Raw genomic sequence first — 21,769 nt, 5'->3', positions numbered from 1 at the left:
GGCTGCTCAGCCATTGATACCCATTTCATGAAGCTCTCAACTAACAGTTAATTATGTTTACTTTGCTTCCAGAGGCAGTTTGGAACTCGGTAGTGAGTTTTGCAAATGAGGACAGATGATTTTTACGTGCTACGTACTTCAGCACTCGGAGGTCCAGTTCTGTGAGCTTCTGTAGTCTACCACTTCGCGGCTGAGCTGTTGTTGCTCTTAGAAGTTTCCACTTCACAATAACAGCACTTACAGTTGACCGGTGCAGCTCTAGCAGGGCAGAAATTTGACAAACTGACTTGTTGTATAAGGTGGCATCCTATGACGGTGCCACTTTGAAATTCATTGAGGTCTTCAGTAAGTCCATTCTACTGCCAATGTTTACCTATGGAGGTGGCATGGCTGTGTGCTCGATTGTATACACCTTTAAGCAACAGGTGAGGCTGAAATAGCATCCACATACTTTTGTATATATAGTGTATCTATAGTATTTTCATACAGCATTATTGTGTGTCCACAAGGAGAGAAGGAAGCTCATTTAGACAGTTGAGAATCCCCCTTCCTTCTCTCTTTTAAATACATTTATTGGAAAGGTTAAGGAGAGCCTGGAGGAGACCCGGTGATCCCAATGTGGTTACGCCTGAGGAGTGGGACCTGAACAAGGATTGTCAGTGAAGAATAGGCCTCTTGGCAGGGGACAGACAGGCAGCGATACGCTGTGAACCTGTGGCAAACAGCGGTGATAAAGACGAGAACACATGGAGAAGCATGAGAGTGTTGTTGTGTAAGGTGGGCATGGACGTTTTTGCTTCTTTAGCCACGTTTACACCTGGTAGAAACATGCATCCTTTATCCTGATCCACATTCTGATTGAGTCCAAATTTTACGACGGGTGTAGACGATTAAAAGACACATTGTGATCTGAATGTGATCAGATCTTCATGCCCACCTCCAGAGGTAGTCAGGCACTCATTGTCACTGGATATGTAGACGGATCTGGAAAGTAAAACCATTTAAATTATCCTTATCCCACATTCTAAAATCCTTGACAGCTGGCACCATTGACTTATGGCACCAATATTTCTTAAAGTAAATAAATATAGATAAAACAAAAAAAGAATATCTCTCAAATCATTTGCATCGAGGGAGGTACCAGGAAATCTGGTCACAATGAGTATACAGTGGACATATAAAAGTCACATTTTAAAACACCACGCACAATCAGAATGTGGACAAAATCAGGATACAGGACCATGTTTAAACAAAGCTTTTGAGCAGAAAGTGATAAAGATGAAGTACCTGTGGGGACTGCCTGAAGCGTGGTGTCTGTCGAATCCCCCACAATATCGAATCCCCCACTGCTTGTCACCGCAGGGGGGGCTAACCCTCCTCCTGGAGAACTTTCCAGGTTACTGCTCCAGCCCTGCTAAACACTAACACCTGATTCTACTAATCTACTGCTCCAGCCCTGCTAAACACTAACACCTGATTCTACTAATCTACTGCTCCAGCCCTGCTAAACACTAACACCTGATTCTACTAATCTACTGCTCCAGCCCTGCTAAACACTAACACCTGATTCTACTAATCTACTGCTCCAGCCCTGCTAAACACTAACACCTGATTCTACTAATCTACTGCTCCAGCCCTGCTAAACACTAACACCTGATTCTACTAATCTACTGCTCCAGCCCTGCTAAACACTAACACCTGATTCTACTAATCCACTGCTCCAGCCCTGCTAAACACTAACACCTGATTCTACTAATCTACTGCTCCAGCCCTGCTATACACTAACACCCGATTCTACTAATCTACTGCTCCAGCCCTGCTAAACACTAACACCTGATTCTACTAATCAACTGCTCCAGCCCTGCTAAACACTAACACCTGATTCTACTAATCTACTGCTCCAGCCCTGCTAAACACTAACACCTGATTCTACTAATCTACTGCTCCAGCCCTGCTAAACACTAACACCTGATTCTACTAATCAACTGCTCATCAGGACCTTGCTTACATATCCTTCCTGCTGGATGTTTGTATGTGCAAACTCGCAGCATTAGCAAAGCACCGCACATAGCCTCCTTAAGCCAATCTGCCCCTTGAGACGTGGTTTCTGTTGGGGCGCGATGTGATGCTCAGGTGTTATGACTGGAGAACTCCCACGCTTGGCCACAACGGTCATCATGCTGCAGTCAGTATCCCACACATAGATCCTGTCAGGTCAAGTGTGTGAGTGAACCTGTGAGTTAACAAGGGGGCAATGAGGTGGCACGAGCTCCCCTCTTTTGTTAACGAGGATGTTAGTTTTTATCGGTTTCATTTGGTCTGTGAAATCGAATCCAGTGGAGGAAATGGCTTTGAAGTGCAGAGTTTAAGTGCACAGACTTCAGGGTGATTGACTGCATTTCCCTTGTAGTTGACCTTGGTTAGGAAGTCAACATTGATGGGAGCTAGATTGGCTACTTTCGCCATAGGGATTCTATGGGATTAGGCTTGGAAATCTCAGTTCAGCGATCTTGGAGTTGCATTGACAGAATTCTTTGAGAGATTTCTGATTTGTGAGAGGGCACAATAAGGGATAACTTTTTGGAATGTCAAATGTTTGTGTTTTCAAAATGGTTTTGCATTACGTTTGGTGTGTTTCACCCTTCACATAATGGAATTGAATGGATTTCTGTCCAAATAACCTTGGAAACCTTAGTTGAGATGATCTGTTGACAGCTCAATGACAATCCATTTTCAGGTCATTCGTGAAGTATCTGGGGAGAGGAGTGAGATGTGGTTTGGTTCATCTTTACCTCTAGCTAGAATGGGTGAGAAGATGTTCCCCTCTTAAAGTGATTTATTTTATTTTATCTCCAGCATGGCTTGACAAATAGAGCTTGAAAAAAATATAGATTGCACTTAAGCATTTGTTTGACATTTTATTAGGAAATCGTAGGACAAAGTTCTGTAGTGTGTACACTTTGTTCACTTAAAGTCTAATGACTTGTATAACAAACATGACTTCAGTTCTCATTCATGAAAAGTTCCCAAACATTTTTTATAGAATCAGGACTAAATGAAATAGACGTTTGTCCAGTGCATGAACAACCCTATGAAAAAGTAAAGTGGGCCTCTGCATTCTTAGAACACATCAAATGTACAGTACACAAATGGACGGTATTGACATTATTGAACATCATAAAGATGAACAGAGAATGGTCCCCCAATACCTGGCCTTTCAAGATGCCTTGAAGTGTGATGTTGGTGGCATATATGGAAACACAACAAAGCTACATGTATACTAACTGAGGCAGCAAGTTTAATGATCAGACCATTATAATGAGTGAAACAGCTACACATTCTCATGTTTCTTGCATAGATTGTCAACAGTCCAAAAAAAGATTGTGCCAATGACAAGGCCAAGCTGGCCTGACCCTTAGAACGTTCTGCATACTGATACAGTTTAGTAAAGAGAAAGAAATTGTCTATTGCGCATAGGTTTTCCACAATACTTCTTCCAGGCATTTAAACACGATACCCTTCGCTTTACAGTTGGCAATTCATTGGACGTCAATCTAATATATTGGACATTTAAGGGCATGTAATGCTACTTTAGTCCAGCTGACCTCAGACACTCAAGAGTATTTATTTTGCGGTAAGTAGACTGTCCAAAGGCCCGTTCGACAGGATTTGATTGTCAATCTTCTCATTTGAGTAAGAATCCAAGCAGCGTGAATTCAGTTAGGCCGCACTGACCTATTCCAATATGGAAACGTAACGATCCACTTCACGCACGGACAAGTCCCGGACCGTTTAGATGAAGAACTATCATCTCAGTGTCTCTCATATTAGGCTATTGGAACTACTCAGTTCTCTTCCTCCCGAAAACGGCGGACATGCTTCTCACGATACCTTTGATCCCAGCTGCCCCCTTCTTGAGCGCCCTCGCCTCTCGGATAAGGTCGAGCAGTTCGTGAAATACCAGCTGTACCCCGTGGTATGTCTCCGCTGCAGAGATCTCGAAAAAGCCACAGTTTGTGGAAAGAGTGAGGAGGCGACCTTCCTCGCTGGAGACGGTGCGGCGATGCTGGAGGTCGCGTTTATTCCCTACGATGACGATGGGAGGTGAGCCGGGGAATTTGCTTTTGGCTTGCCGGATGCGCTTCACCTGTTGCCGCACCACGTTGAAGCTGGCACGGTCACATATGCTGTAAACCAGGATGAAACCGTCCGCCCACTGGAGTTGTCTGTCGCTGATGTGTCCCGCGCCCTCATCATTCTAAAACACATGAAGACATAATACATTCCTTTAGTAAACCCTTTAACCTCCTTGTTTAATAAAAAACTTCAAGAATGCCCTGACTGCTGGAGTATCCACTAGTCAAAGTCTTTTTTACCATTAAAACGTTATTATAATGTAGCCCAAATGATATACAATGTTTTGCCTCACCTGAGGGCAAAGTGAGTCCCAGATATTAAAGCAGATATCCCGTCCATCTATTCTGTCAGTATGACTGTAGATGGATTCTGTAAATGCAAAAATAACGGACCATTTAGATACTTGGTTTGATCGACTGTAACCTTTTGATTTGAATGCAATTATATCATTACCAATGGATCAAGTCAAAAGACCAGCACTTACCAATATCCCCGTATTCGCCAATAAACCTTCGAGTGAGAAACCGCACCGTGAGAGCTGAGGGCAGAAAATAGCGCAATTGATGAGACATGTTGATCAGTAAATGTATTATCCCTACACAAGGAAAGACATTCTACGTTGCATTTGGCCATCATAACTCGTCTACTTTCAATGATCACAAATATATGCTCTTCATGGTGCACAAAGACTGTCAATGTCGTGAATAAAACTGCAAAAACACTTCAAGGATTCATTAAAATTATTCTCACCAGATTTACCGACGCTTTCAGCTCCAAGTAGTAAGAAATTAGCCTCCACTTTTTGCTGACTTCCTTCCATTGTTTTGTTGTAGTGGCGTGTGCAGATTTAGTTAGACAACCATTTGTTAAAAGGGTGCAACGTTTTCCGTGTCTGTTCAACGTGGAGAATACACTAAGTGTAAAATATATTGGATTGAACCGTCTGTCAATTTATAAGGAGTAGGCGGGCCCGGTTCTCTGATGCATAAAACCTACGGGCCAATGAGAGGACTGTGCGCTTGTCAGAGACCAATGCGCTTAATATAGAACTTCGTGCCCACCGATTAACAATACAGAATCATAGCTGCAGTAAGTAGTTTGCTGCGTTTTTATTTTTGATTGTATTTAAGCGTGTGTGTGTGTGGGGGGGGGTGCTGAAAAAAAATGTGTTTGCCTGCACTACATACGCTATATTGGTCCGCTAATACAGCACTATTAAAGGCCCAGTGCACTACTATTTGTGATAAATACAAATTCAGTTCTCAGGTGTACTGCAGCCCCACTACACTCCGCTGCTATGTACAGAATAGCATAATTCTCTAAACCTTCAAATGTATCAGTTTGATATTCACAGATGTTGGAGTTCATATGAAACCATCAACCATCAGGACACAAATTCATATGAAACCATCATCTTGGAAGTAACAGAACACAATTTATAGTCTACAAAAAAAACAAGTAGACGCTAAAATAACTTGCAATTAAGTTACCCCACTCTGTAAGATCAAAGACAGGAGGATCTATATGATGGGTAACCAATGTTTAGCATTCAGTCAATTTACTGATGACCAATGCCACCCAGTGGTGGTAATATTATGGACATTTTAACTTACCATGGTCCTGTTTGACTAGCGCCAAGTAAGATTTTCACTGAGTTTAGACGTATACAAAAGATGCACACAAAAATGTTTATTGTAAATAGATACGAAATATAAAGATGCACACACACAAAAACACTTGAAACACTTTATCCCCAGTGTTTGTAACCAACTACAGTTGCGGTCAAATAAACCCATTTTCAAAAAATGAAATGTTATTTTAGAAACCAAATTTTTAAAGACGAGTGTGGTTCCATTATATTTGGAGGCAACTGTATGTACAAACATGTTCAGCAAGCAATTCAAATCAATACATAAAAATACAGGCTTCTTTTCCCATTCTTTATCTTTCATTGAGTCCTGCGTGAAATGTCTTCGCCTGCACGCTCTACCTCGAGAGGTCTCGGATTCTTCCTCATGGTCACTTTCTCCTTGTCCCCCTCTTGTTCCGCATTCCTCCCCGCCTCCCCTTGGTGGGGATTGACGAGCAGCGAAGGGTGCAGGGTCCCCTCAAACGTTTTGCCCAGCTCCTTCCCAAAAAATGCCTGAAGTCGGTCCACTGACTTGGAATAGTGTGCGAGAGAGAGGGGAAAGAGCAACAGAACCAGATCACTATTGAGGACTAAAGAGAGCAATAGAGTATCGCTTTCCAAATGCAAAGCTCTGACAAATTGTCTCATAATGTAAAGTAAAAGGTAGGAGTTAAGGGATTGACAAAGAAAACAGTCGTCATTTGGAAATGAGGGCCTACATATGGAACTGTAGCCATCATATGCATTTCTCTATAGGAAATCAGGGTGAGCTGAGACATGGACACAGCCATTGTGAGTCTCCTCACCTTCACGCTCTTCAACAGTGTGTGGAGGAGAAGCCAGATATCGGACACAAATTCCGACGGGGTGCAGTAAGGGGGGACCAGTTTCCGTAGCAACCGTCCCCGTATCATGGTGATGTCAATGTAGTGAGAAGACCGGGAAGAGAGCTAAGGAGAGGAAGATAATCAATACTATTTTTCTCTAGAGTCAAAGCAATACAACTGACTAACATCAAACTGCAATTGTATACAGTATATTCAACACACACAGTTGAAAAACAATCATACTTCATTAAAAGGACTCATTTGTCAGCAACCTACATGGTAATAAACATGAAAAGTCTGTGTTGTGACATTTTAATAGATAACACCATGACAATACTAAGAGGGATGTTGAGGATGTGAAGGTAAATGCAGTAAGTTGCACTTGTCGATTACCTTGGCTGGTCTGTAGAGGACAACGCTGCACTGTCTGCATAAAAGGACGAGTAGTAAGCGCTCACATCTCTGTAGGGTTAACCCCAAAGGGTAAGAGATGGTTTACACACACGGTCCAGCAAATCCACACTGTAGACCAGTGTTACCCAACTCCAGTCCTCCTGTAGCCCCAACAACACACATTTTTGCTGTAGCCCCAGACAAGCACACCGGATTCAACTTGTCAACTAATCATCAAGCCCTCAATGAGTTGAATCAGGTGAGTTTGTCTGGGGCCACAACAAAAATATGTACTGTTGGGTAACACTGCTTTACAGTACAATAGACAAAACACCTTGAGTGGGCAAACTAACAGAAGCAATAGTGATTTAACAGCCAGACTAAAAAAAGCTGGGTTGGATGAGTCTGGGTTAAAATAACCAATTAAGACCTAGTCATATCAGAAATACATGGTTGACATTTTTACTCTACCCTTGTTTCTTTCAATGAAAAATTATTTCCTGGATCTAAAAATCAGATAATTTCCATTAAAATAGGGTCACGGTCAATAAGTATTAGAAGCAGACACAGTAAACAATACCAAACCTGCGTAGACATGCTCAAACAAAGAACTGCGCATGCACAGTCATGTGTGTACACAGATGCACATATTCAAGTGAAAGATAGCAGACGTGCCCAGACATGCTCTACAAAGTAAAAAGGCTCACCATTTGGTCAGGAGGGCTCATACACAGTTCCCCGTCGGTCCCACTGTAGTCCTGCAGCAACGCCAGATCAGAGAGGTCCCGGCACAGCATACACTGCCAGCTCTCACTGGGAGAGCAGCATCACATACATCAGGCCAATACAGAGAGAGAAATCTCAATGCTTTATTTGGGCCCCACAGTGAAACCTCTAATACAGATTCTAATAAGAAACCAATTATTGAAGTAATAAAGAAGTAAAAATGTATAAATATACACTGAACAAAAATATAAAAACGCAACATGTAAAGTGTTGGTTCCATGTTTCATGAGCTGAAATTTTAAAAAAGATCCCAGAAATGTTCCATAAAGCCAATAAGCTTATTTCTCTCAAATTATGGGCACAAATTTGTTTAACATCCCGTTTAGTGAGCATTTCTCCATTACCAAGATAATCCATCCACCTGCCAGGTGTGGCATATCAAGAAGCTGATTAAACAGCATGGTCATTACACAGGTGCACCTTGTGCTGGGGACAAAAGACAAAAGCCACTAAAATGTGCAGTTTTGTCAGAACACAATGCTACCGATGTCTCAAGTTGAGGGAGCATGCAATTGGCATGCTGGCTGCAGGAATGTCCACCAGAGCTGTTGCCAGATAATTTAATGTTTATGAGGCCGATACGTAAACTTAATAAAGAGCAGTGACACTAGCAAGAGCAGTGTGCGGGTTTCTTCCTTTTTCTCATAATGTTCATTTTTCTACCATAAGCCGCCTCCGTCGTTTTAGAGAAATTGGCAGTACGTCCAACCGGTCTCACAAATGCAGACCATGTATAATCTGATGAAACGGGTTTGCACAACCGAAGATTTTCTGCACAGAAACCATCGCAGGAAGCTAATCTGTATGCACGTCATCCTCACCAAGGTCTTGAACTGACTGCAGTTTGGAGTCGTAACCGACTTCACTGGGCAAATGCTCACTTTCGATGGCCATTGACACGCTGGAGAAGTATGCTCTTTACGAATAAATCCTGGTTTCAACTGTACCGGCCAGATGGCAGACAGCATCGTGTGGGCAAGCAGTTTGCTGATGTCAACATTGTGAACAGTGCCCCATGGTGGCGGTGGGGTTATGGCATCCAAAGAAAAGTATTAAATATAAAATATATATTGATTTGTTTGAGATTCTTCAAAGTAACCACTCTTTGCCAGCTTTGCATACTCTTGGCATTCTCTCAACCAGCTTCATGAGGTAGTCACCTGGAATGCAATTAAATTAATAGGTGTGCCTTGTTAAGTCAATTTGTGGAATTTCTTTCCCTCTTAATGCGTTTGAGCCAATCAGTTGTGGTATATAGAAGATATCCCTATTTGGTAAAAGACCAAGTCCATATTATGGCAAGAATAGCTCAAATAAGCAAATAAGCATTACTTTAAGACATGAAGGTCAGTCAATCCAGAAATTGTCCAGAACTTTGAAGTGCAGCCGCACAAACCATCAAGTATGATGATGAAACTGGCTCTCATGAGGACCGCCACAGGAAAGGAAGACCCAGAGTTACCTCTGCTGCAGAGGATAAGTTCACTAGAGTTACCAGCCTCAGAAATTGCAGCCCAAATAAATGCTTCACAGAGTTCAAGTAACAGACACATCTCAACAACTGTTCAGAGGAGACTGCGTGAATCAGGCCTTCATGGTCGAATTGCTGCAAATAACTAACTACTAAAGGACACCAATAAGAAGAAGAGACTTGTTTGGGCCAAGAAACACGAGCAATAGACATTAGACCGGTGGAAACCTGTCCTTTGGTCTGATGAGTCAAAATGTGACATTTTTGGTTCCAACTGCCGTGTCTTTGTGAAACACAGAGTAGGTGAACGGATGATCTCCGCATGTGTGGTTCCCAACATGAAGCATGGAGGTGGTGAGATGGTGTGGGGGTACTTTGCTGGTGACACTGTCTGATTTATTTAGAATTTAAGGCACACAACTAGCATGGCTACCACAGCATTCTGCAGCGATACACCATCCCATCTGGTTTGCGCTTAGTGGGACTATCATTTGTTTTTCAACAGGACAATGACCCAAAACACACCTCCAGGCTGTGTAAGGGCTATTTGACAAAGGAGAGTGATGGAGTGCTGCATCACATGACCTGGCCTCCACAATCACACAACCTCAACCCAATTGAGATGGTTAGGGATGAGTTGGACCGCAGAGTGAAGGAAAAGCAGCCAACAAGTGCTCAGCATATGTGGGAACTCCAAGACGGTTGGAAAAGCATTCCTTGTGAAGCTGGTTGAGAGAATGCCAAGAGTGTGTAAAGCCGTCATCAAGGCAAAGGCTGGCTACTTTGAAGAAAGTCAAATGTAAAATATTTTTTTGATTTGTTTAACACTTTTTTGGTTACGATATGATTCCATGTGTAATTCCATAGCTTCAATGTGTTCACCATTATTCTACAATGTATAAAATAGTAAAAATAAAGAAAAACCCTTGAATGAGTAGGTATCCAAACTTGACTGGTTTTTAAATCACTGCTCATTCAGAATGCAATTAAGTTGTTTAATTAAACAAGCTTACGTTGATAAGGAATAGATGGGTGGAATGTGACACTCCCTGTGGAAGCGCCGTCCACACACGACACACAGGGTGAGATTCCCTGACATCCTACATGCTGTGCAGTGTTTCCTCCTGGCCAGGAGGGGGCGTAGCTGGTGGGTGCTCCTCAGACTGTCTGGGCTCGACATGGAGGAGCAAGGAGACTCTGGTTGCTGGAAGATGTGTAAACCAGTGTCAGCAAGAAAATGTGATATTAACACACATTCAAACCAACACTGTGAAAGTTGGCCTTACCGGCGCATCCGTCTGGATCACCTGAACGACCGTTTGCTGCCCTTTGACCCCTGGGAGGAGGCGGAAGCGGGCTGGCGGGACGCTAACATGGGCGTCAAGGATGGGCATCCAAAGCAAAGACACCTGCGGAAATCTACAGAGAGCCATGCACTGAGGTTAAACCCACAATATGATGTATGTATGCATGTACAAACTCAATTAATAAGCTACACACCATCACACTGAAGTAATTCATGCTCAAAATAATGATTTGTGCCGTTTTTCTGGTTGACAAATGTTACAATAAGGATAGAAAGATTGTCACCTGCTATTAAGCCCAACAGACGCCTGGCACCCAGTCTCTTCAATACTGTCAGCAGCACTGACATCAAAATCAGCCATATTGTCAGCTATATTGTCATCTTCCTCCTGTATGACAGCAAGAGAAATGGTTTACATTTTACTGTTGTGTTGGGAAAGAGTGAGACAGCCATAGCGCTCAGATGAAATAAAAATAAATCATATTAGCCATTAAAATGCTTCAAATGAAATTGTTTAAATACACTCCGACACCATTACACTCTACACCAACAAGAGTTTATACGAAAATAAATGGATAAAAAATATTTCCAATTTTGTTTGGTATGAAGGGCAAGAGACTGCAGAAAGACTGTACAGGCTGGAGTTAGTTAAGATTCAGGGCATTAACTAGGTAGATTTAAAACAAAACACTTACCACTATCTGAGAGCAGAAATCATTGCTGAGGTCAAGGGTGAGGTCAAGTTCAACTTCCTGAGTGCAGCTGGGGACACTGACCACATTGACAGTGTCATTTGTGGATACCTCATTGGTGGTTGACATGTCTGTCTGAATAATCTCTGTGCTGTCAGTTAGGGCTAGGTCCCTCTGCAGAGTCGCAGTCTGCACAATGCCGGGAAGGACAGTTTCACTGTGGACTGGTTCCATCTGCACAGTGTCTGTCTGGACTGCATAAACTGGTTCAGTCAGGACAGGGTCCGTCTGCACGGTTTCAGTCTCATTGAAGTTTGACTGGACAATTTCATTCTGCAGGGTTTCTGCCCTGGCAGAATCCGTCTGCACCGTTCCAACGAAGGCAGAATCCGTCTGCACCGTTCCAACGAAGGCAGAGTCCGTCTGCACCGTTCCAACGAAGGCAGAGTCCGTCTGCACCGTTCCAACGAAGGCAGAGTCCGTCTGCACCGTTCCAACGAAGGCAGAGTCCGTCTGCACCGTTTCAGGCTGGTTTCCAGTCCGGGAAAAATCCCTTTGCACAATTTCAGTCACATTAACAATTTGTGTGTGGACAGGGTCAGTCTGGACAGTTTCAGTAGGTAGTGTGTCAGGCATAATCACTCTGATGGGTTCCATTAGCCCTGTAACTGATAAGCTGTCTGTGGCTGGCGGTTCTTCCTTGATCGTGATCCCAGATACTTGTGTGCTTACGTTGACAAAGTAGGTCTGGTCAGTTTCAGTATGCACAATGTCGCTTTGGACAGTGTTAGAATGCACAAGGTTAATCTGGACAGGCACAGCTTGGGCAGGGTTAGAATGCACAAGGTTAATCTGGACAGGCACAGTTTGGGCAGGGTTAAGCATATCTGTCGTCACAGACTCCATTGGGCCTGTAACTGGCCGTAATGTTTGTTCCTCCTTGATTCCAACTACTTGAGCAGGAACAACTTCCATCTGGGCTGTTTTATTCTGGAAAAGTACTGTCTGGTCAGATGCAGTCTGGACAAGTTCGGCCTGGCTGGTCTCATTCTGGACAAAGTCTGGCTGGGCAGTTTTATTATGGACAATGTCTGTCTTCGTGGATTCTTCCATGACAAAGACTGTCGGATTTGGGTCTGCCTGGATGAGGTCAACGTCTGTCTCGGCAATTTCCATTTGTACAGAGCTGACAATTTCCTTTCTGCACAATCCTGACTGAGCAGTGCCATTCTGGGCAGGCTGCTTGGTGTCCTGGACTGTTGAAATATTATTCTTTACCCGTTGTAAAATTCTGATTGGATATTTTGGACCAGTGGACTGGGACTGAGGAGCTTCCTGTTGAGAGGGTGTGATAGTGTCTTATTAATGAGATTAAGACTATCAAAGGCCAGAGGTGTGATCTTAATTAAATCAATAAATACATGCTTTCAAAAACGTTCCAATTACATTACAAAATGCAGATTTGATAATGAATTATTCACAGCTGATCTACAATTTTTATACTTCAGATAACGCAGCACTACAGTAGTCATTCCAAAGTTTCCCAAATTGTGATTTAGCAAAACGTTTAAACTTTCCATTATTTACTCAACTACACAAGACCTAACTGAGGATACAAAACAGGACAATCGACAAACTAGCATATAATGAGATTTGGGAGACCAACAGACAGAAGATGGATTTGAGAGGAAGTAAATAGATGGGAGGCAAAAGAACACACAAACTACTATGGGATATGAACTACTAGGAGATACTATAGATAAGAGAGAAATTAACAGTAAAGACCTTTCTTCACAACTAACCATAGGGCTCTTTGGAGAGGTGGGGTCTGGCAGACATGGTGGGCGCAGTCCTCCTGGGACAGAACCAGCTAGCACTTGGTTTTGACTCAAGATGTTGAAAAACGGCACGTCATTACGAATGAAGACCAGGCTTCCATTGTCAAGCCTGCCCACAGCGCCAGTGGGACCAGAAACTGGAGCGCTGTTGGACAAAACCAAGTATGGGGGGACAGCCCTTACACATCCAAAGCTGGGGGGAGTGTTCACAGTACCAGGAAAAAGAGTGGCATTAGCTGGTGACATGCCCCAAGTGACAGAGTTCCCGGTGACAGGGAGTGTGAAGGGAGCTAAAACCACCTGATTGGCCGTCTTGACACTCCTGCCACCAACCAAATGTGATTGACGGCTGCCTGAAGCCTTAGTAGCTTCTTGTCTGTACACTGGAGCCGTTGCATTCTGGTCCGTAATGTTGGGTGTAGCTTCTCTTTCTATGACAACGGTAGCAGCCACGTCCCCAGCCTGCTTTTCAGCACATATAGGGGGAACCCTCTCACAGGAGGTGTCCGCTGGTACCTTCAAGGGCTGCAAACAACTTCGTTTAATTTGAGGACCCACATTTTCATCCCCTGCTTTCCTTTTGACATGAAAGGCCCGGGAAACAAGTTCCTCCATCAGGTCAGACTTTGAGGAGCCACCCTGATACCCGTGATATGGGACAGGGGTGTCCAGTGCAATCCCTGATAATGACGAGCAGTCATTGTTTTCCGTGTTTACAGCACATCGCTGGGGACCTGTTGCATTCACAGCAGACGTAGAGAACAAGGACAGAGGGCTGTCAGAGCGGGAAGAGGATAGTGCCTGTAAAGAGGGTCCGCGAGAGTCAGGGGAAAAGTGGTAAAATGACAGTCTCTCTGGTTCATGTGGATAGGGGGAGGACCGGGGGCAAGAAAGCGAGCGCATTAGTGTTGGTTGACATTGGGAGAGGGGAGCATTTCCCGCTGACATACTGGAGGTTTCCTGGGATGAAGGTGACAATGTTGAGGATGCTCTGCCGTTTCTCTGCTGTTCCAGAGAACATTTGGGAGGATTGATTTGAATGGGACAAACCAGAGTCTTTCTCAGGTTTAACCGAGCAAACGGAACCTCCTTAGTCACAATTTCCCCTGAACGAAAACAGAATGACATACACATTAATTAAGAGTGCAACTTCCACCATCTTCTACTATTTTTCTCTAAGCTGTAACAAAATCTTTCTGGCAGCATGAAGCCAACAAAAAAGTAATATCACTGCATAGAGATGTCATTATTCATAACTCCGACAAATCTAGACGCATCAAAAATCACATTGCTTTGATACGTACCAAAACATCCAAGGGTTTGGTGGACGTCCTGGCCACAGTGGAGCTTCAGCTCCTTCATTGTAGACACTGCGCTGGGTTTTTTGCCTAGAACGCCTTGCAGCTCAGAGTGGATCTAAAAGGGGAAAGAAGAGGATGGTAGGAAACAAGATGGTGAGACAACTTGAGCACTGGTGGGTCAAGAAAGGCAAGATTCATTTTTATGTACCGTAAAAACTTCAACTAAACGCAGTCTCCCTTTTAATAGCCGGGCTTCGGCACACATTTCGGCCAATAAACACCCGTTTCAAAAAAAAATAATAATAATAATACTGTTTAACAAGGTTGCCACGGACACAGCTGATATTCCCAGTCATGTGCATTAAAACTTGTTTTTTTTAAATTTTTATTTCTGTCATCGTTGCTAGCCATGGCGCCATGAAGCCCAAAACTGAGGGTGTATGATAGGCAGCCTAGTCTTTGCAAGTCTGATTCGCGATGGATTTGTAATTAGAATGTTTATACTGGTCACAATAGACAGCATGGTTGTCTTTTCCATATTTTATTGAGCAAAAGCTGTGTGCATTAAGGAAATAGATAATAATCTAATAATGTTCAGTGAAGCAAATAAATGCTGGGCTATTAATTGAAGTTTTACGGTAACAGATCAGGGCAGTAGCATGTATTCGCTCTAATGTTACCTATATATTTACCAGAGTGTTTCTTCAGTGTAATTCTAAGTTACCTTTGATCTTAGATTGGACTTTTTATCTACCCATCTTTTGCAGGATAGCAGGGAGGTGCGATCCTCACTCTTCAGGGCTTTCTCCGTGAAGGCCAGCACATATGTCTGCCTCTCTCCCAGCTTCCTAAGATGGGCCTGTCTCTCTGTGACACACTCACTCTCCTTCCAACAGTGATCCTAGGCAACAAACAATGAGACAATTACCAATCATTCAAATATAGAGTGCAGCATCAAGTTATCTACACAGCTGGCTGGACTCTGTGGACAAAACAGTGATTTTTCATTGGCAGGACTGGGTTGACTCAGGGAATTAAGTTGACTTGCAAGTTGCATGAGCAGTAACCTCATCTGAGACCTGAAGATACCTGGGCTTTAGCTCAGCAGTCTAAACATCATCTTCAGTCCCTCAGACTAATTTGGTCTACAACTTGGTTGGTTCAGCAGTGAGAAAGTATGAACAAAATACAAACTGGTAAAAGAAAAGTGCTTTACTGGTAGAGCATGTGGGTAGGGTTGCTATCTCCATACTAAAGCTAATTCGGCTTTGAGGTTTATAATTAACCCCTAATTCTGAATTGTTGTCGAATGGACAAAAATGTTTAGAATATTTCTCCTATAGCTGCCGTTTCCATTACACGTCTGTTTTTTTGGGGGCGACGTTGCTTTTGTCGAATTAACCTGCATCAATGGAAACATGCCTACTGACAAGAGAAATTATGTCCAATGCACAGCCTAACATGGTGAGGCCCCGCAAGAGCAATTAGCAAAGCAAATGGTCCATCACAACGCATGGCATTATTGACATCTGTGATTTACATAACATTTACATTTTAGTCACGCTGGGAGGTGCTGTGGGATTATTTAAGATACTCTTTGAAGATGTAGGGTTTCAGATGTTTTCGGAAGATGGGCAGGGAATCTGCTGTCCTAGCTTCAGGGGGAAGCTGGTTCCACTATTGGAGTATGAGGACAGAAGAGCTTTGACTGGGCTGAGCGTGAACCACCCTTCCGTATGGGTGGAAGGGCCAAGAGACCAGATTCCGCCAATCTGATGTGTGTGAAATGTTACCTGCATTTCCCTGGAAAGCTGCATGGCCCTCTTCACTAGGACACTCCAGATGCCCTTGAGGATATCCTTGACCTCTGTCCTCACACTCTCCTGCAGATCCTCCAAGTCAGACAGCCTGGGGGAAAAGTTGACACAGCTAGCTATGACATTTATTCATTCTATCATGGGACTAAATGACCACAAATGAACCGATCAACAATGACAGACCCAGTGAGACTTGGATACTGTCTTTGATACAGCAGACTCCTGAACAATTGGTGTGCCGCCATCATCATTTTCATTCACGCACACCCAGACACAAACGCGTTAACTGACCGTCCATCCAGGTCCTGTAGGTTCTGTTGCACAGTCCCTCTCTGCATCCTCACAGTCTCGATTAGATACTGTAAGCATTTCCTCTGCTCTTGTAAAGCGTCCTGGGCAAACTGGTACCTAGAGGAAATAAACAGAAATGACAGAAAGAGAGAACATCAAGTAGTAAGTAGTAAGGTAAGGCATGAGGGAACTGATGACATCTATGGTCTCCATATGCATATTTAGAATGCCGCAGGAAGAGATGGCTGACGTTTTACGGGCTCCTAACCAATTGTGCTATTGTGCATTATTTGTGACTTGTTTTGTACATAATGTTTTTGCCACCGTCTCTTATGACCGAAAAGAGCTTCTGGATAGAAGGACAGCGATTACTCACCTCGCACTGGAATATTTTTTCTTTAATGAGTCAGACGCAAATAACTTAATTCTGACAAGGCCCAAATCCCCATCAATCGCATGAAGAAGAGACAGAGATAACGGGGACGTCGGTCGGGTGCCTTGTAAGGATCCGACGGTGAGTGGGTAATCCGCCTCTATCATCAGTCCTATTAGGCAACGTGAAATCATTGGATAATAAACTGGATGAGCTCCGATCAAGACTATCCTACCAAACGGTCATTCAAAACTGTAATATCTTATGTTTCACCGAGTCGTGGCTGAACGACGACATGGATAACATACAGCTGGCAGGGTTTTCTGTGCATCGGCAAGATAGAACAGCTGCCTCCGGTAAGACAAGGGGTGGCGGTCTGTGTCTATTTGTAAACAGCAGCCGTTGCACGACATCTAATATTAAGGAAGTTTCAAGGTTTTGTCCGCCTGAGGTAGAGTACCTTATGATAAGCTGTAGACCACACTATCTACCAAGAGAGTTTATCTATATTTTTCGTAGCCCTCTATTTACCACCACAAACCGATGCTAGCACTAAGACCGCACTCAACCAACCTTAAGGCCATAAGCAAACAAGAAAATGCTCATCTAGAGGCGGCGCTCCTAGTGGCCGGGGACTTTAATACAGGGAAACTTAAATCCATTTCTACCAGCATGTGCAACCAGAGGGGGGGATAAAAAAAAGCTCTCCCTCACTCCCAATTTGGAAAATTAATTCATAATTCTATCCTCCTGATTCCTGCTTACAAGTAAAAACTAAAGCAGGAAGTACCAGTGACTCAATCAATACTGAACTGATTAGATAACGCAGATGCTAAGCTACAGGACTGTTTCGCTAGCAGACTGGAATATGTTCCGCGATTCTTCCGATGGCTTTGAGGAGTACACCACATCAGTCACTGGCTTCAACAATAAGTGCATCGATGACGTCGTCCTCACAGTGACCGTACGTACATACCCCAACCAGAAGCCATGGATTACAGGTAACATCCGCACTGAGCTAAAGGCTAGAGCTTCCTGCTATGCCCTCCGATGAACCATCAAACAGGCAAAGTGTCAATACAGGACTTACATTGAATCGTACCACACAGGCTCCGATGATCATGTGGCAGGGCTTCCAAACTATTATGTGCTACAAAGGGAAGCACAGCTGCAAGCTGCCCAGTGACACGAGCCTACCAGATGAGCTAAATGACTTCTATGCTCGCTTCGAGGCAAGCAACATTGAAGCATGGATGAGAGCACCAGCTGTTCCGGACAAATGTGTGATCACGCTCTCCGTAGCTGATGTGAGTAAGACCTTTAAACAGGTCAACATTCACAAGGCCGCAGGGACAGACGGATTACCAGGACGTGTACTCCGAGCATGCGCTAACCACCTGGCAAGTGTCTTCAGACATTTTCAACCTGTCCCTGACGAAGTCTGTAATACCAACATGTTTCAAGCAGACCACCATAGTGCCTGTGCCCAAGAACACTAAGGTAACCTGTCTAAATTACTTCCGACCCGTAGCACTCACGTCTGTAGCCATGAAGTGCTTTGAAAGGCTGGTCATGGCTCACAACACCATTATCCCAAAAACCCTAGACGCACTCCAATTTGCATACCACCCCAACAGATCCACACATGACACAATCTCTATTGCATTCCACACTGCCCTTTCTCACCTGGACAAAAGGAACACCTACGTGAGTATGCTATTCATTGACTACAGCTCAGCGTTCAACACTATAGTGCCTTCAAAGCTAAACACTACGCTAAGGACCCTGGGACTAAACACCTCCCTCTGCAACTGGATCCTGGACTTTGACGGGCCGCCTCCAGGTGGTAAGAGTAGGTAACAACAAATCTGCCACGCTGATCCTCAACACAGGGGCCACTCAGGGGTGCGTGCTCAGTCCCCTCCTGTACTCCCTGTTCACATATGACTGCATGGCAAAGCACGACTCCAACACCATCATACAACAGTGTTAGGCCTGATCACCGACACTGATGAGACAGCCTATAGGGAGGAGGTCAGAGACCTGGCAGTGTGGTTCCAGGATAATAACCTCTCCTGTTATCAAGACAAAGGAGATGATCATGGACTACAGGAAAAGGAGGGCCGAGTACGACGGGGCTGTAGTGGAGCAGGTTGAGAGCTTCAAGTTCCTTGGAGTCCACATCACCAACGAACTATCATGGTCCAAACACACCAAGACATTCGTGAAGAGGGCACGACAACACCTATTCCCCCTCAGGAGACTGAAAAGATTTGGCATGGTTCTTCAGATCCTCGAAAAGTTCTATAGCTGCATGGCAGCTGCATGGCAACTGCTCGGCAACTGCTCGCACTCCGACCGCAAGGCACTAGAGAGTAGTGCGTACAGCCCAGTACATCACTGGGGCCAAGCTTCCTGGCATCCAGGACCTCTATAACAGGCGTTGTCAGCGTTGTCTGGAGGAAACCTGGCACCATCCCTTCGGTGAAGCATGGCAGTGGTAGCATCGTGCTGTGGGGATGTTTTTCAGCAGCAGGGACTGGGAAACTAGTCAGGATCGAGGGAAAGATGAACAGAGCAAAGTACAGAGAGATCCTTGATGAAAACCTGCGCCAGACCGCTCAGGACATCAGACTGGGGCAAAGGTTCACCTTCCAACAGGACAACAACCCTAAACACACAGCCAAGACAACGCAGGAGTGGCTTCAGGATAATGTCCTTGAGTGGCCTAGCCAGAGCCCGAACTTGAACCCAATCAAACATCTCTAAAGAAACCTGAAAATAGCTGTGCAGCGATGCTCCCCATTCAACCTGAAAGAGCGTGAGAGGATCTGCAGAGAAGATTGGGAGAAACTCCCCAAATACAGGTGTGCCAAGCTTGTAGCGTCATACCCAAGAAGACGAGGTTGTAATCGCTGCCAAAGGTGCTTCAACAAAGTACTGACTAAAGGGTCTGAATACTTATGTAAATGTGATTAGTTGAATTTTTATTACATTTGCAAAAATTTCTAAACCTGTTTTTGCTTTGTCATTATGGGGTATTGTGAGTAGATTGAGGGGGGGAAAAATACGTTATCCATTTTAGAATAAGGCTGTAACGTAACAAAATTAGGAAAAGGTCAAGGGGTCTGAATACATTGTGAATGCACTGTAGCTCCATTCCCTGTATATAGCTCCATTCCTGTATATTTTACTGTTGGGAAGGGCTCGTAAGCAAGCATTTCATGATAAAGTCTACACCTGTTGTATTCGGCGCATGTGACAAATACAATTTTATTTGGAGGTGCTTGAGGGAAATCTTACTTGTGCTCCTTGTGGAAGGTTAGCTGACAATCACGGCAAGTCAGCTGATCACAAGTCACACAGAAAAGCTTCATCTGCTCTCTCTTATGGATGGGACACAACGCCGTCCTGCTGAAACCTGGAGATCGAACATTTCACGCCATCACTGACAGCTAATAAATATCCAACTGCGGGCGTTAACACTGCTTTGAATAAGGTGTTCCATTGGATTAAAAAGTTTAATTGGCCAGTGCTAAATGTTTGTGGTCATCGCCTGGTCTGACATAATGGCAGAAGGTTGTACCTGGAGGTAATTGGGGTAGGACATTATGGTTGCGTGTTAACTTCACCCTCTTGTGGGCTGCCACACAGTCAGAGCAGAGCGGTTCGCCACATTCTACACACCAGCCACAGACCACAGGCTCATCACAACCCCCACACTGAAAGAGAGGGGTATCATATCAGCTTTCATTCCATTCATAGCCAACAATACATTGAGTGATAAATATTATTTTGTTCACTGTCATTCACAGCAGCACCCATCCATTACCTACCCAGGGTTTTGAATCAGTGGTGAAGCTAGGGAGGAAAGGATTGTCAATGATTTCGGAAGAAGTGTATTGCCTTCCACAGACCGGACATTCTAGGAGAAAATGGAAGTGATATTCAATTCACAGGATGGACAGGAATGCTTGTCTGCAATCACTTTTTCATGTCTTGAACAGACTTACACGTTTACCACAGAAATGGTTTGATTAGTCCATGTGTGGCATCTTTTAATTATTGGACCAACTGTGAATCAGACTGGTCAGAGACTGAATCTGATCCGTGGTCAAGTCTCTTCAGCCTAGTTATACTAAATGCAACCTAATCACTAAAATTCTTAATAGTTTCTAAATAGTGTGACATCTTTCAACATGGCTCACCTGTCTTGAAATCACTTAGGGGAACACACTCCCGACACACAGAATGTAGGCATGGTAGGAGTTGAGGATTTCTGTCAGGCTTCAATTCCATACAACACAAACCACAAACATCGAGGGGCCACAGTGGTCGCACGGTTACAGGCGCGGTTGTCCCCCTGTCAGCTCTCGGAGATACCATTTCACCAAACGATTATAAACCGTCTACCCGGGTAATCACCATGAAACAAAAAGGTGGGTTATTAAAAGTGAAATGCGTACAATGACACTAAGCATTCACCTGGGGTCACACTGGCACAGTTCGTTTACTTTTAGCATATTGAGGTAACGTTAAATGGTTTATGGCCACGTCTTATGACTTGAGATAGTGAGACTAGCTAGTAACGTTTGTAGCAAGGACGTCAAATCAATTTCCACGCGACACTTGGCTAGTTAATGACGAGCAACTTAAAGTCTAGTCATTCGGCTTTAACTTACATTAAAACGATTGTATTAAAATTAGCCAGCGGTAACCAGCTTGCCTCAGACTCCAACAAACATGTTATGTGGCGCAAAGGCAGAAAAATAAAAACGTGTGTTCTTTCTGTGGCGTTATTGCGACTCTCAATTACCGAATCCTAAATCGAAGGGGCAATCTGCAGTTCAAACAATAACGAAACAACCCCGCCACTATTTCGGTAAACAAATGCGGGATGGGGCTGA

The 21,769-nt window shown here is 44.0% G+C and overlaps 2 protein-coding genes across 5 annotated transcripts; both read right to left on the bottom strand.

The window, feature by feature from the left end:
• Nucleotides 1-2,905: 2,905 nt before the first annotated feature.
• Nucleotides 2,906-5,063, bottom strand: LOC139558622 (ras-related and estrogen-regulated growth inhibitor-like protein). The gene is made up of 4 exons (XM_071373867.1): nucleotides 4,888-5,063; nucleotides 4,622-4,675; nucleotides 4,430-4,506; nucleotides 2,906-4,258 (listed from the first exon to the last, which is right to left on the bottom strand). Exons 1-4 carry the CDS (start codon nucleotides 4,955-4,957, stop codon nucleotides 3,842-3,844), a joined length of 618 nt encoding a protein of 205 aa, XP_071229968.1. The 5' UTR covers nucleotides 4,958-5,063; the 3' UTR covers nucleotides 2,906-3,841.
• Nucleotides 5,064-5,821: 758 nt separating this feature from the next.
• LOC139558621 (tripartite motif-containing protein 66-like) lies at nucleotides 5,822-21,727 on the bottom strand. 4 transcript variants are annotated; one of them, XM_071373863.1, is made up of 18 exons: nucleotides 21,545-21,727; nucleotides 21,071-21,271; nucleotides 20,699-20,787; nucleotides 20,449-20,584; nucleotides 20,166-20,283; nucleotides 16,490-16,606; nucleotides 16,175-16,289; nucleotides 15,106-15,282; nucleotides 14,385-14,496; nucleotides 13,045-14,186; nucleotides 11,246-12,577; nucleotides 10,835-10,938; nucleotides 10,531-10,663; nucleotides 10,258-10,448; nucleotides 7,695-7,800; nucleotides 6,988-7,056; nucleotides 6,574-6,717; nucleotides 5,822-6,298 (listed from the first exon to the last, which is right to left on the bottom strand). In XM_071373863.1, the coding sequence occupies exons 2-18, from the start codon at nucleotides 21,246-21,248 to the stop codon at nucleotides 6,086-6,088; spliced, it is 4,476 nt and encodes a 1,491-aa protein (XP_071229964.1). In that variant the 5' UTR covers nucleotides 21,249-21,271; nucleotides 21,545-21,727; the 3' UTR covers nucleotides 5,822-6,085. The 4 variants fall into 4 exon arrangements, with proteins under 4 accessions (XP_071229964.1, XP_071229966.1, XP_071229965.1 ...); XM_071373865.1 differs by having other exon boundaries at nucleotides 5,822-6,294; XM_071373864.1 differs by having other exon boundaries at nucleotides 15,136-15,282.
• Nucleotides 21,728-21,769: the final 42 nt, after the last annotated feature.

This window comes from Salvelinus alpinus, chromosome 29 (genome assembly GCF_045679555.1).
Source record: "Salvelinus alpinus chromosome 29, SLU_Salpinus.1, whole genome shotgun sequence".
Classification (NCBI taxonomy): domain Eukaryota; kingdom Metazoa; phylum Chordata; class Actinopteri; order Salmoniformes; family Salmonidae; genus Salvelinus; species Salvelinus alpinus.
This window is presented reverse-complemented; position numbering and strand designations above follow the sequence as displayed.

Coding starts and splice junctions, on each gene's coding strand:
- LOC139558622 (XM_071373867.1), bottom strand. CDS start 4,957: ATGGAAGGAAGTCAGCAAAAAGTGGAGGCTAATTTCTTACTACTTGGA. Junction 4,507..4,621: donor TGGCGAATACGGGGATATTG/GTAAGTGCTGGT, acceptor TTGCATTTACAG/AATCCATCTACAGTCATACT. Junction 4,259..4,429: donor GGGACTCACTTTGCCCTCAG/GTGAGGCAAAAC, acceptor CATGTGTTTTAG/AATGATGAGGGCGCGGGACA.
- LOC139558621 (XM_071373863.1), bottom strand. CDS start 21,248: ATGGTATCTCCGAGAGCTGACAGGGGGACAACCGCGCCTGTAACCGTG. Junction 20,788..21,070: donor CCTAAGTGATTTCAAGACAG/GTGAGCCATGTT, acceptor ATTTTCTCCTAG/AATGTCCGGTCTGTGGAAGG. Junction 7,057..7,694: donor TGAGCCCTCCTGACCAAATG/GTGAGCCTTTTT, acceptor TTAACCCTACAG/AGATGTGAGCGCTTACTACT.